Below are 14,656 nucleotides of genomic sequence, written 5' to 3'. Positions count from 1 at the left end.
AAATACTTTAATAGATAAAGGACTACTTAAATTTTCCATTTATTCTTGTGTTATTTTTGTATGATATGATTTACAAAGAATTTGTCTTTTTCTTCTAAACTGTTAAATGTATTTGCATACAGTCATTCTTCATACTTCTTTATACTTTTAATTTTTGTAAGTTTATAGTGATATCACTCTGTTCATTCCTGTTATTGAGAATGTTGTTCTCTTTGATTTTATGTTGATAGGATTAGCTAGGAGTTTAACAAACTTTTTGCTATTTTTAAAGAAAATGTTTAGCTTAGATAATGCTCTTTATAGTTTTTCTATTTTCTATTTTATTTTTTTGACCGTCTTTAATATATTCTTCCATCTACTTACTTTGGCTTTCTTGTCACCTCTTTATTTTGCTCCTCTTTTTTCTCTTCTTAATGTGGAATTTTAGGTCATTGAGTATGTATCTTCCATTCTTAAGCACTTAATGCTATAAATGTCCCCACTAACCACTGCTTTATCTGTATTCCTCAAATTTTGATGTTATATTTTAATTTTTATACAGATCTTTTGTTTTCTAATTTCTTCTAGATCCATGTTACTAGAAGTGTTTTCTTTTAATTCCTTAACATATGACATTTTGCTAAGTATCTTATAGTTATCTTTATGTCAAATAATCATGTTAGCATTATTTGTGGCATGCTGCTAAAGTAAACTTTAAAAGTTTAATAATGTTATATACAAATATAAATACACAAAAATAACTTAGACCACAATATTAAAAATATTTCTTTCTGACCCATTTCAGCGGGTCACTGTGGAATTCCAGAACTAATTGTGAATGGTCAAGTCATTGGAGAAAATTATGGTTACAGAGACACAGTTGTTTATCAGTGTAATCCTGGTTTTCGATTGATTGGTTCCTCAGTGAGAATATGTCAACAGGATCACAATTGGTCTGGTCAACTCCCATCCTGTGTGCGTAAGTAAGCATGGCGAAATAATTAGAGACCTCTGTTCTTATGCATTTATCAAAATTTTTTTTCGGTAAAATATGTAAGTAAACACACACACACTCATATATATAAATATATACGTATATATGTTTATGGACGAACACATAAACTAAATTCTCACAATTCATTTTTTATACTGCTGTGCACTGGTCTTTAAAGTGGGGTGTGTTCAGAAGCATATAAATCCTCTACTATGAAAGAAGAAAATATTATTATATTACACCATATTATGTCTGTTATTATTTATGTTTTATCATTAGGATGAATGGAATTCAGTTTTTCTAGTATTTAATATAAATATATAATGCATATCTCTTTAAAGAAGGTATATTCTTGACAAATTTTAGTTATAAGGATTTTAATTTCTTTAGACCACTGTGCAGTAGCATCAATATTGTTGTGATGTAATACCATGAAATTTTTTAGAGTGGAAAATACTTTGGATAATTTTTTTTCTAATAATTATGATGCTATAAGCCGTTGAATCAAAATCAGATCCTCACGGAGTATAATTAGTGTTGGGGGGCGGTCAGCAGATATGACAGGGAAGACCATTGTTCTCATTTCAATTCCTTTGCTAATCTCTAGGCTCTAATTCCCTGATATAGAGAGTGAATTCACACATGAAGAATAAAATTGATTTTAAAACAATACCTTTGTATTATTCTTTAAATATACCTGCTATTTTGTGGTGCCTATATATATGACATAGATTTGCCATTGTGCATTTATGACTGTTATACTACTAAAATCAGAATATAGTTGAATATTGAAAAATATTATTTTTTCTTACCCCACTGAATCCCTAGCAGTATATAATGTTTCACATCATAATTTATCCTATTTTGGACCTAAGAGTCAATAATCAAAGTGTTTCTTATTTTTTTCTTATTTCTATCCCAATTACTGACATTTATATTAAAATTGGTATTAGAAAATGAGAACACTATAAATATCTTATAATTGCAATATACCTTATGGGATCATACAATGGGATTTTGGGGGCTTCAGATAAATAATGCATGGGACTTTTAGTGTGGATTCACAGAAAATATTTTATTTATTCTGTGACTATATCCATAGTTATAAATTTTGACATTGTCAAATTTTTATTCAATCAGCAGAAATTTATTGGAGTGCTAGTTTCATGGAAAATAATTTTGTGTGTTGAGATTTAATAGGATAATAGAGCATATGGTTAACAATTAAAATTATTTTTCTAAGGGGTGTATGTGTGTGCTTGTATGTGTGTGCACATACATGTATACATCTCCATGCATGCGCACACACACATACACACACAGATTGTCTGATGATCTAAAGATGGCAGTATTATGCTTGAGTCTGTCCTAGATTTTTTCCTTTTCATTTATATTCAAACATAGCTAACTAATACCACTGTTTCTCTTGTTGAATAATTGAGACTATAAATGAAAATTGGTCCTTGGGGTAAAACTGGTTGCTTTATTGATAATTTTAACAAGAATAAAGTGCAGTTAAATTTCCAAATGAGTAGGTTGACATTAACAATACCACTGAAAAATAATTGCTCTTGGGTCATTCCAAAAGTACTAAAAGTGTTTTTGCGTTGTGCCCAATTATGAAGCGCTGTTCCTGGAGTTGCTCTGATTAATAGAGTAAGATGATGTGGTAAAACAGTTCATAGAAATACAGAGTATTTGGGAAAAGCCAGTACATAAAATCTAGAATAGAACTGTAACACTAAAATAATTTAAATAGCTCATCTAAAACAAAATTGTACTAAATTATCAAATATCAATTGAGAAGAAAATAAACCAGTAAGAATTCTAATACAGAATCATTTTTATTGTCCATTAAATTGTTATGTTTTCTCATTAAATTATTCTTCAAACACACCTTTGCTTATCAATCTATTATCATAAAAAGTGATTATATATTAAAACAAATAATTCCAAAGTTAAATACAAAAACCTTCCCTTAAGTGTCTTATAATTCTTAAACTTAACTAGAAAAGGAAAATTTGTTCATTTTTATTCCTTTTTCTCCTAATGACAGAAACTTCAGTCATTCCTAGATTTTTTGAACTTCAGTATTCTTCCCTAAAAAAAAAAAAAGAGAATAAAAATATGTCATGAAACTTTAAACATCCCTGTACCACTTGCATAAAATTATCACGATTGTAAATAATTGTCTAACTAATATTTCTGTTATATTAGATTGTTTTGGCATTCTCAATTACTCTTTTGCATTAGTAAAAGTACTTTAGATATATTTTCACATAAAAGTGGTCTTCTTTCTACATTGTTTGAAATGACTAAGGGTAATGGTCATGTGATAACTGATAACCAAATATTCTGTTTTGTGCTTTCCTTGCCCCGACTCATTGCTATTAGCTGTCAGCTGTGGTCATCCCGGTAGTCCAATTTATGGAAGAACAAGTGGAAACGGATTTAACTTTAATGATGTGGTAACATTCTTTTGCAATATTGGATATCTTATGCAAGGTCCAACAAAGGCACAGTGCCAGGCCAACAGACAGTGGAGCCATCCTCCACCAGTGTGCAAAGGTAAAAGCCTAACTATATTCCAGTTTAGAGCATGGTAATAATGTGCCTATGTAAACGTAGATGATAACATTCGAAACAGTTTGAGGAGAACAGGGGAAAGATTTAGCTAATAAAAAGATTTAATGATGATATCATCTCATTATTAATGCTTTCTTTTTTCCTTCATTTTTAACATCTTTTTTCTTAGTTAAAAATGTCAGGCTTTTTTTCAACTTCTTAACTTTATTATCTTGTACCCATTTTATGGCTGCATATAAAAAGTCATTAAGACTGTTTTACTTGTGATTTGCTTCATAATTAACAGAACTTACCTTTGGCGTTTGTTTTCTTCATATCTTTGGAAGAATATATTTGAGGCCAGAATTGCCATGATGGCTGCATTGGGGGCGTTATTTATTAAGTTTTCTCTACGGAAACAGATTAAAGAGAATTTTTTGGTGTTTTTCTATTTTTGCAAAGAAGGATGGTATACTTCATATTGTCTGATAAAACACAACCAAACATTATTTTTTCATTTTTATTATTTATAGCTTAAAATGTATCATTTTTAAAATCTATGCTCAGCAGAATACTTGCTATTGTTAAAAAATGTTGAGAACCATATGATTTCACTTATATGTGGGATACAAAACTGAAAGCAACAAATGAACAAGACAAACAAACAAAAACTCATAGATACAGAGAACAGTTTAGTGGTTCCCAGAGGAAAAGGGGAAGTGGGATTGTAGATAAGGATAAAGGGGGTCAAATATATGGTGACAGAAGGAAATCTAACTTTGGGTGGTGAACATGCAATGCAGTATACATATGATGTATTATTGAATATACACTTGAGACTTATATAATTTTATTAACCAGTGTCACTCCAACAAATTTAATAATAAAAAAATTGCGAAAAATTTTTCTTTTTTTTATATTTTCATCCACGAAGATTTTACTTCATTACTTTAGATAGTCCATGTATTTTATTCCTGGAATCTTTGATTCGTTTGATTAAATTTACTGTTGAAACTAAATTTCTAAATCTATTAGGAAATCTATGTCGGTATATGTATATTATTTCAAACATATCTTTTAAAAATTGTCATTTGTTTAGTGGTAAACTGTTCTGATCCTGGAATTCCAGCCAATTCCAAAAGAGAAAGTAAAATAGAACATGGAAACTTCACTTATGGTACTGTAGTATTCTATGACTGCAATCCTGGATATTTCTTATTTGGGTCTTCAGTTTTGATATGTCAGCCCAATGGACAGTGGGACAAACCTTTACCAGAATGTATCAGTAAGTAGATAATGTTAATTTTTTTCTTGAGAAAATGCCATGGAAGCAGCATGGATGTTTATTGTTTTATAAAATATCTAGAGCTATATATCAGGATTTTGTTTTTAATTATTATTTTAATTATTTTATTTTAATTTAATTTTTGATTTAATTATTCCATTGTTTTGAAACTAAACTTTTCTGTATTTTGCCAGTTCAATGCCCAGATGTCATTTTTATTAATATTAATGTGTTGGATATCTCCCTACCATTCACTCATTTTAAACTTTGAAAGAGCAGACTGAATATGAAGAGCAGATATCTTACATATTGTATGATATTACCATCCCATAAGAGGCAACTACATTTTAATTTTCTTTTGTACTAATATTGCAAATTTAAGGCTATTTTATTCTTAATGTAAACAGCCAACAGGGCTTCAGAATAGTTGGGGATTTAGACAAAGGTGTTACTTAAAACTTATTGATCATAAATGTCATATTCAAACACATACACATATGAATGCAGTAAACATTCATCTTTCAACTCATTTTGTTATATGTTGTATGGAGTTATAGAATATAACTAAGTTAAAGTACAGCAGATATGCATATATAGACTGTGTAGTGAGAAAATAATTTAACAGAAATAAATAAAAATTATTTGAGGCGAGGCAAAGTGAACATGAATTCTAAAAATTCGGGAGGTTGATAGGTTGTAAATACAGCTACATTTCTCAAAGAGTTGGTGAATCTTGGACATGATAGTAAAAAAAAACTTCATAGATTGGAGTAGTGTGTCAAGAAGTCATTGTGCAAGTAATTTTTGGTTATGCTTAATTTTTAAATTGTAAAATTATTTTTGATCATGTTTTACTTAGAGGCACTTTCTTCATGTTCATGGGGTGGGATTTTCTGAAAATTTTATAACATCTTTCATGCACTGATGAAAAAATTTTATGCCATTTATTAAATTTCAGATTCTAAGAAAATAATTAAGTCAGTTGTTGATTTCGTGCTTAAAATGTGCTTGACTTCTTATTTGAGACTGACTGGTCTAAAAGTTTGATTAATTCACTTATTTGGCTCCTGTGGCTGGCTATAACATTAAAGTTAAAAATCTCTTAAAGTACAGATAAACATGAACTTTGTCAGATTCTCTTAGGTCTCATATACCTTTTTTGCCATTATTTCCTCTAGTACTCCCTGGTAGTGTGCCAAGTACTCAAGGGTTTTATTAAGTTTATGTCACGTTGGGTGCTATTTAATACTCTAGATTCATGCTGTACTTAATATTTTTCCAAGTTACAAATAAAAGGGGGCACACAATAAGTTCCCAAGCCACTTCTATGTTATAAAGAAAATTCTGCAGTGTATTGACATCTGATCCTGCTATGCGTAGCAGTGCTTTGGTTAACTGACCACTGAGTATTTTCTTTGTACAATATAATTTATTCACTGATGACCTGGAATGGAATTATTCTAGACTACCCATTAGATTGCGTGTCACAGATCTAGTTTTACTCCCTATCCTTTACCTTCAATGTTTTCTCCTTTTAATTTCTGTATGGGCTCATTTTGAATCATATTGGCGTCCTCTGTCCTTACTTAGCCAATCTGCCTTACTCCTCTCCCTCATTTGCACATCTTTGTCTGGGCTCATAGGTCCTTCAAACCTGTGCACATGAGCATATGAGCACACCCTCACCACCCCTACACATACAGACTTATGCTCAGTCATTTATGCTTACTTACCCAAGGTGAGTGGGTTAATAGAATCGCCCCTGTAACTGCAGCTTCCATTTTATTTTTTAAAAAGCCAACTTTCACATAGATGTTTGACTTCTGGAGGTTGTATATATTTGAGCAAACCATTTACTTTTTGTAAAATGTTGGTGCAGGTTATTCGAGAGGAGATATAAAAAAATTTTATATTCAATAATTATGTATTGTAGTGATTGACTGTGGACACCCTGGCGTTCCTCCTAATGCAGTCCTGTCTGGTGAGAAGTATACCTTCGGGTCCACTGTTCACTATTCCTGCACAGGAAAGCGCATCCTTCTAGGCCACTCATCAAGGACTTGCCAATTAAATGGCCATTGGAGTGGATCCCAACCTCATTGTTCAGGTACCACTTGCAAAATTGGACAATGTGTGTTGGAAATCATGTCATTAGTAGTAGTATTGGAAATGTATACACAAAACATTCTAAAGAGGTACAGTGATACATTTCTTTTGTAAAACTCTGAGAGAAGCTGTAGCATTGTTTGTATATTTATTGGAATACTTCTTGAGGTCATTTAAATTCAGAGTGCAAATTAATAATCATCTTGTAGATGGTAAGTTACAGATATATGTTTTGAACTGTGTTGTGCCTAATGTAAAGAATTAAGTGGTTTTAGGATGCTACTCTGTATAAAGTGCTTTTGTTCCTTAAAATGGTGAACCACTTAAGTAGCTATTCTATTTTGGCAGATACCAAATATAATTTTCCCCAGAAAACAATGTTATATCAGTGATTTTCTGTTAGAATTCAGTTCTATTAAACTTTCTAAACAATTATTACTTAATGGCATACTTTTAAATAAAGTCTTAAATGTCTCAAATTAAACTAAGCCAAGTTTTATGAAAGATATTTATCTTTCCAAACTTTCTTTGTTTTTAACAGGCAGCTTATAACTTCTGAGTCTCTGTAACCTCACAATGCCATTATTAATATCTTAGAAAAAATGAATATCAATGCTTAATTCATAAATTTTCACAGAGTATTTGATACATCTTTTTTGATCTGTTTAAAGTATTGCTTTTTTTCAAAAATGTCATTTAAATTTTAGATCTGTGACGTCTCTCTATTCGATACTACCTAGTATATTTGTTTTTACCCATTACCTGTTGGTACTTATTTTTCTGCCTGTTTTTTTTATTTGTATATTGTCCATTATCTTTATATCATCTTATCTCTGTGGAGGTCATGGTGAACATTTATTAGTATTGTTTGACACTGATTTTCCTCTAGAGGTAAAAGCTGCAAAATGATTATTTCAGAATCTCCTTATAACTAGTGGTTAATCCCTGTGAAATAACTTCCTGGGACTTGAAATTTAATCTATAGATTTAAAAAACTATCATTTTTTTAATGTGGCTATAAAACTGATTTTAATGAGAATTAAAACCTTTAGCTTGGAGTAACTCATAGTTAATTAACTCAGTCAGATAACTGATTATAAATAAAAACACATAAACTTACACACAATACACCCAATGTATTAGGAAACTGCTACTGAATTGCAAAAAGAAAAAAAAGTACATAGATTTTTAAAGGTGAAATGCTTATGTTAAAATTTTGTGTGGTTGTTAATATAATATCACATGAAAATGAGGAAGTGTAAAGAAGGATTCCAAATATGCAGAGTATGTCAAAAAGGCATCCAGACAGGCAGAAAGCATTTTAAGTGTATTCATATCCGTCTCTCTCTCTGTCTCTCTCAATATATACTAATACAGTGGCAACTCTATTAGAGTTATTTAAGAAATGATAAACAGGCTGAGTAAATCCTTAACACTATAATCAAAAGATGAACAACTGGTCATGAACAAAATTCTTATGAGGAACTTAGCCCAAAGTTTCTCATCTTTAATTATTTACAATTTATTTTTATATTTCACTTAGAAGAAGTATGTAGTTCATTTATCTTGGTCAGTGGTCTCTGGTAGGGAAAATTATGGGGTGAAATTTTAGGGTACAGGAAACACTATATTGTAACATTTACATTTTCCATCATAGTTCTAAGTTAACAACAACAACAAAACAGATTTTCAGTAATTAGAAAATTCAGAGAAGGAAACATGCAAATTACCAAATCTAGCTTTTTATTTTAGTTTTATAAATCCATTGTCATTTGAGCCCATAGTACTGTTAGTTATAAATTTTCTATTAACTTGATTATTAACCGGGTTCTGGAACTACTAATAAAAACTCCTTACACTATTTAATAGGACTAGATATCACTGATAAAGAAAATAACACTATACTCTGCAACTATTTTCCTTTTCGATTAGGCTTTTTTTATGACTCGATTCAGATGGGAAATAGGAATTATGATTTTACTCAGTCAACTTATCATGTTTAAAACAGCATGCACAGAAACAGATACCTACAAGAATGTTGGACTACATCATGAACATAGTAAATGTTTATTGAAGTAAATTAACTCGAACTGTACTGACTTTCAGGTGATGCTACTGGTACATGTGGGGATCCAGGTACCCCTGGTCACGGTTCTAGACAGGAAAGTGATTTCAGAACCCAAAGTTCTGTACGTTTTGCTTGTGATACTGGTTATATCCTTCATGGCTCAGAAGAAAGAACATGTTTAGCTAATGGCAGTTGGACTGGAAGGCAGCCAGAATGCAAAGGTAATCTCAAGCAGAAATTAAATATATTAAAAGTGCTAGAATTTAATGTGTATCCAAATTCAACTGGTTATTACTAGTAGAATTACTCCTATCAGTTCTTTGTGTCCCCAACCATGGAATAAAAGCAGTAGTGTTTCAGTTTTACTGACAACATCCTATAAAAGAACTATGCTAGGTAATTATAAAAAGTATCTCTCATGGGTCATTTATAAACAAACGTTCACATCTTAGTAGACATCTGGATTGGAAAAGTTAAAAATATTCATTCAAAAGTTTTATTTTCCTACTTTGTCACAGTGCTCTATGTAGATACTATCAGGGGAAAAAATAGATTGTTCTTACATCAACATTATCTTAAGATCTGTTTTAGTTTTTAGGTTTGTAGAAATTGAAAGATATAGAAAGATGCTTAAATATAAGAGATTTTTATTTATAGAGTATGTCGCTTGTGACTAGAAATCTTAAATTGGGGATGTTTGAGTAAAATTGTTAATTCTTTTGACTGATTCGGAGTTAATATAACTAAAATTTTATAAGATTGTTTAACACAATGCATTATTTGTGTGTGTGTGTGTGTGCGCGCACGCACACGCCTTACTGCTAAATTATACACCTGAAACTTACTAGATTTCATTAACCAATGTCACAATGACAATAATAACAAAAAAGATTGGTTAGAAAATGAAATATTGCTGGAAAATTATCCTTATGATTTAAATTGTTCTTTTTGAGATGATTTTAGTGTAAAAACTAAACTTACAAAGGTATTTATGATACTTACTTGATATTATATCAAATGTATTGGTTTTATAAACAGGGAATAATTCCCAATAGAACCTCTTGTGAGTTTTTTGATTGATTATATTTCAGAAACTTCTATTGTGTTTAAAATTAGTATCCATATTCTAAGAAATATACTAAGTAAGACTTAACTGTTCACTTTATTTCTCAAACTTACTTTCCAAAGGCAGAATCTCTATAATGATGTCATATATTACATGGGTGATATTTTAGTCAGCCCTTTGTTCAGCTGAACTGCAGAATATTTTTTAGATGAAATACAACCTGGAGTTGACTTCATTTTGTTAGTATGCACTTTGCAGATAAATGAGAACTAGGACTTGTAGAAAATATAATAGAATTCATTTATTTTTCATACATGAAGCTCATATAGGTCACTTAGAAAAACAGACTTTAGTAGATGAATAGACAGAAAATACAAGAGAGCAAAAAATAAATGTGACCTATAGAAAAATGTTCTATATAACTACTAATCAGAAAATTATTTAAAATGTTATCATTTTCTACCTATTTTAATATGAAATGCTGGTGTGTATGCAGCAAAACTAGAAATTTAAAACATTTCTAGAGACATTTTTGTTATTGTAACATATTTAGAGTAATTTGAAAAAATGCATATATATTCACATTTTACATATAGCATTGATTTAACTCTATTTTTGATTTTTTCCTAAAGAAAATCAACATATTAAAGAAAATACATAAGAGTAAAGATACAGTTTTTATAAAAGCTTTCCTAGAATGTGATGGATAAAATACATGTGAAAATAAAAATATCGAACCTTAATTTAATAAAAACATGCAAATTTAAATAATATAGCTTTTTTTTGACAAACTGACAGATTTTTAACAGTGATGGCACATGATATTGAAGAGGATGTGCAAACTTTTACACTATTGATCCAAGTATGTATTGTGATAATATTTTTAGTAACCCTATATACTTCAAAAAATAAAATAAAATTATATTTAGAATTTTTTTAATTTTTCAAAAAGTCCACTCTTAGAAATTTATCTTTGAAGTAGGACAAGTACACACAGTTATATATATAAGCTAGAGAATGTGATAACCAAAAATGATAAACTAAACTAAATTTCATGTTTATCAACAGGGGATTGTTTAGGTTAATTATGAATATGCATATGATGCAAAACTATCCAGTTACTAAATTTATAAAAGAAAGATGCCTTACTTGTTAAGTAAGAAGAAGAAGATTACAGAAAAGAATGCATAGCATAGTTCTGTTTTTAAAAATGATAATATTTTACTACTGAATACTCTGTGCTTTGCACAATGCCTGAAATCGGCATCAAAATGAATATATATTCATATTTCTATATGAACATTCATGTAAATATACATATATACATACTTTGTCAAGTTAATCTCTCAGTGGTAGATTTATAAGTGATCTTTAATTTCCTCCTTATACTTTCATTTATTTTTGAATTTTTAGATATGGGTACTTAACCACCTTGATAAAAAGAAAAAAAATGATACAGTAATTTCTTTTGTCTAGCAACAAAAGAAAAGGCAGACATATAAAATACTCTGTATAATGTATCTAACATGAAAAATAATTAATCGACAAAAATATGTTTAAGCCATTCATTTACTAGCCTGAATAAGATCCAATATTCTCATTATATGCTGTCAAAATCTTTTGGAGGAACTTGTGAAAATCTAATGAAAATCTGCCATTAACTAGCTGTGGGACCTTGGACACATTACTTAATCTTTCTGTGCCTTGGTTCCCAACCAAGAAATGGTGGCAATATTAATATCAACTGATAACATTGTTGTGAGTTTAAAAAATACTGGAAAAGCTGTGGCTGTCACATAAGTGCTCAATGAATGTTAGCTAACACTTATACTCGGTTAAGTCAATTGGCAGCTCAGAATGACTTTCTAGGAGAGATGGCATTGTTCACTAGTACCAAACATAAATGGGTCAGCAATAAAACCCTCAACCCCAAATGTCAGTATTACAAAGGCAAAATAGTTGCTGCTTTTCTGCTGTGTCCACAGAGCTTTCAGCCCTCAATCATGATAAATGATGCACTTAACCTCTTTTCATTTTAAGTTAGTTTTACTTGTGTTTAATTCAAATAATGCTCTGGGTAAGAAAAATGTGTGTGTTAAGTGTGGAGGAATTAGAGACAAGAAGATAGGAGTGAGAATTTGATTTGTCCATATCTAGAAACCACCCTAACTAGAGAAATTCTTAATTTTTATTGTGGAAAAGAATAGACTGAGCCTGGATCCATATATCAAAATGCATATCACCTGACATTTTAAAACAAAGATGATATTTTTCAAATCCTTCTTAGGTTGTGTCAAAACAATGGATCATGACACATAAATAAATATGACGAGATTGTTACTTTAGGCAGGTACTAATGAATATAGCACAGGGTTATTACTCTTGACAACAGAAGTAAAAATGTTTACTATATCATAGGTTCTCCTGAAAATATTACCTAGAGTTTAATCTGGTTGTAATTGTATAAAACGTGTAAGTTTTCTGTCTATGCACACATACATACAAACATATAGCACTGCTGTAAAGGATAAGCAAAATTAAAAATTTAAGATGGAGCAAGTGATATAGTTGGTATTTTCTGAAACTATAATTACTCTTCATATTCATAAAGATAGCTTTAAGTTCTGTAAAGTATTAAAATGCCTTCTTATATTACAACAAAATTAAGTATTACATTTGACATGGGCTTGCTTTTAAGATACTTTTATAATTCACTATGGCATTGATGGCAAATAGTTAAACATAATACAGAATAGTTAATTATATAAGGCATTGTGTTTGTGACTCCTGTTTAAGATATGTTGAAAACTTCATGAAACCCATTTCTAGAACTTACTTTGTTTTTACTATTTATTTTTTGTATGCCCTGAGAGATTATAAAGGTGTCATGCAAATCAGTAATAAATTACACAATTTATTTATATATACTTATATAAATAAAAATATAAATGGGTGTCTAAAATATTTAAATTGTGTATTTTATATCTATTCTCTTACAAGTATAATTACAATAAATCTCTTGCATCTCATTCTTACGTATCTTCCCATTTTACATTAGTTGCTTTGGAGGTGAAACTCTCATAATCCTTCCTTGAAAGATTTTTTTTGTATCCAAAGGCAATATTCTTGAGTAATTACTTTATAAAGTTTTTACTGAAGCTACTAACAAAGTCTTTTAAAAAAATAGCTTATACGATTTGCATCCCAGTAATTAAGCTAATAAAATCAATATAAATTTATTTTGAATTTCAAGCACTTATAAAAGATAATTTAACATTTATTTTAGAGGATTTTATAGGTCCTTTGGATAATTCGAAACAAACATTCAGTCATTAACTTTTTGTGAGAGGGTTTCTAATTACACTCTTTTTATATATCCTCTTAACTATTTTGTTTTATAGCTGTACAATGTGGTAACCCAGGAACAACAGCCAATGGAAAAGTCTTTCGGATTGATGGCACAACATTTTCAAGTTCAATAATTTATTCCTGCATGGAGGGGTATATCCTCTCTGGCCCTTCAGTTAGACAGTGCACAGCCAATGGAACGTGGTCTGGAACTTTGCCTAACTGTACAAGTAAGTTTCTTCTCAATATTTTTAAACTTCACTAGTTATGTGAAAAGTATTTGGATATGTATGTGTCTGTTTTGTAATTAATCAAACCACGCAAGGTTTTGAATATTCGTATTGTCTTTCAGATTAAAAGATGATAGTAATGTGTGGTTAGCGTTTATACTAGTGACTTTAAGAATAAGTTGGCTTACCATGGTACTACATTGGCGACGAAAGAAGGGTCACAGAAATTAGTGCTATTAAAAGTAATTTAACAGTATTTTAAGAATAGAGGTGAATTATCAGCTATAATCAAGATTAATAACAAAGAATATAATTTTATTTTGCCCATCTAACACATATCAATAACTGGTTTGGTTTTTAAAAAAACATAATGATTATTAATGGGTTCTTACACTATTTGTAGGAAGTCCTAGTAGCTGATTTGCCCTCTTGATAAGTTAAAAAAAAATTGCATTTTAATGATTCTGTATTATAATGAAATTAATCACTTGAAGAAATTTTTAAAAATTTATTTTAAATTCTATATATAAATTAATTCTTATGTATGAAATAAAATAGAATTTATTTAACCAAGAACAGTACATCCATTGGAAAATTATGGTTGTTTATATTTATTAAAAGAACTTTAGTGGCATCATGTAAATCATGAATTTTTATTTTAAAGAGCTATTTAGAATGTGTTCTGATACTGTAGAAGTCATGAGAGGTTACTAAGCCTTTATAGTAAGAGACTATAGAGAAACTAATGGGAGTGCCTTGTGTATTACAAATTTGACAGGTTACAGATACTTTGGCTATAGGGAACCTTAATAAAAGTAGGCCAGTTTGTGAATAACGACATAAATTAGCGTAAGTTAAATTTGTAAATGAGGAACATGTTGCTTCCAAGACCCAAAAAAGTGTTGGATTTATTTTAAAGTGTGGTGCTAAAGCCAATATTTGCTCTTGACAATGTCAGTGGTGGAGCAGCCCTTGGCTGACCTAATAATTCCCAAAACTTTAACTGAGAAGACAG

The 14,656-nt window shown here is 30.0% G+C and overlaps 1 protein-coding gene across 1 annotated transcript in view; it reads left to right on the top strand.

Moving 5' to 3' along the window:
- The window catches only part of CSMD3 (CUB and Sushi multiple domains 3), a 1,080,109-nt gene that overhangs the window by 1,011,148 nt on the left and 54,305 nt on the right, over positions 1-14,656 (top strand). The window contains 5 exon segments of the mRNA XM_011360386.2: positions 3,368-3,541; positions 4,638-4,823; positions 6,757-6,930; positions 9,036-9,218; positions 13,465-13,641. Of these exon segments, the coding sequence (XP_011358688.1) occupies positions 3,368-3,541; positions 4,638-4,823; positions 6,757-6,930; positions 9,036-9,218; positions 13,465-13,641 (894 nt within the window).

This window comes from Pteropus vampyrus, unplaced genomic scaffold (assembly GCF_000151845.1).
Source record: "Pteropus vampyrus isolate Shadow unplaced genomic scaffold, Pvam_2.0 Scaffold54, whole genome shotgun sequence".
Taxonomy (NCBI): Eukaryota; Metazoa; Chordata; class Mammalia; order Chiroptera; family Pteropodidae; genus Pteropus; species Pteropus vampyrus.
Note: the sequence above shows the minus strand (reverse complement) of the source record. Positions and strands in the feature narration are given on the sequence as shown.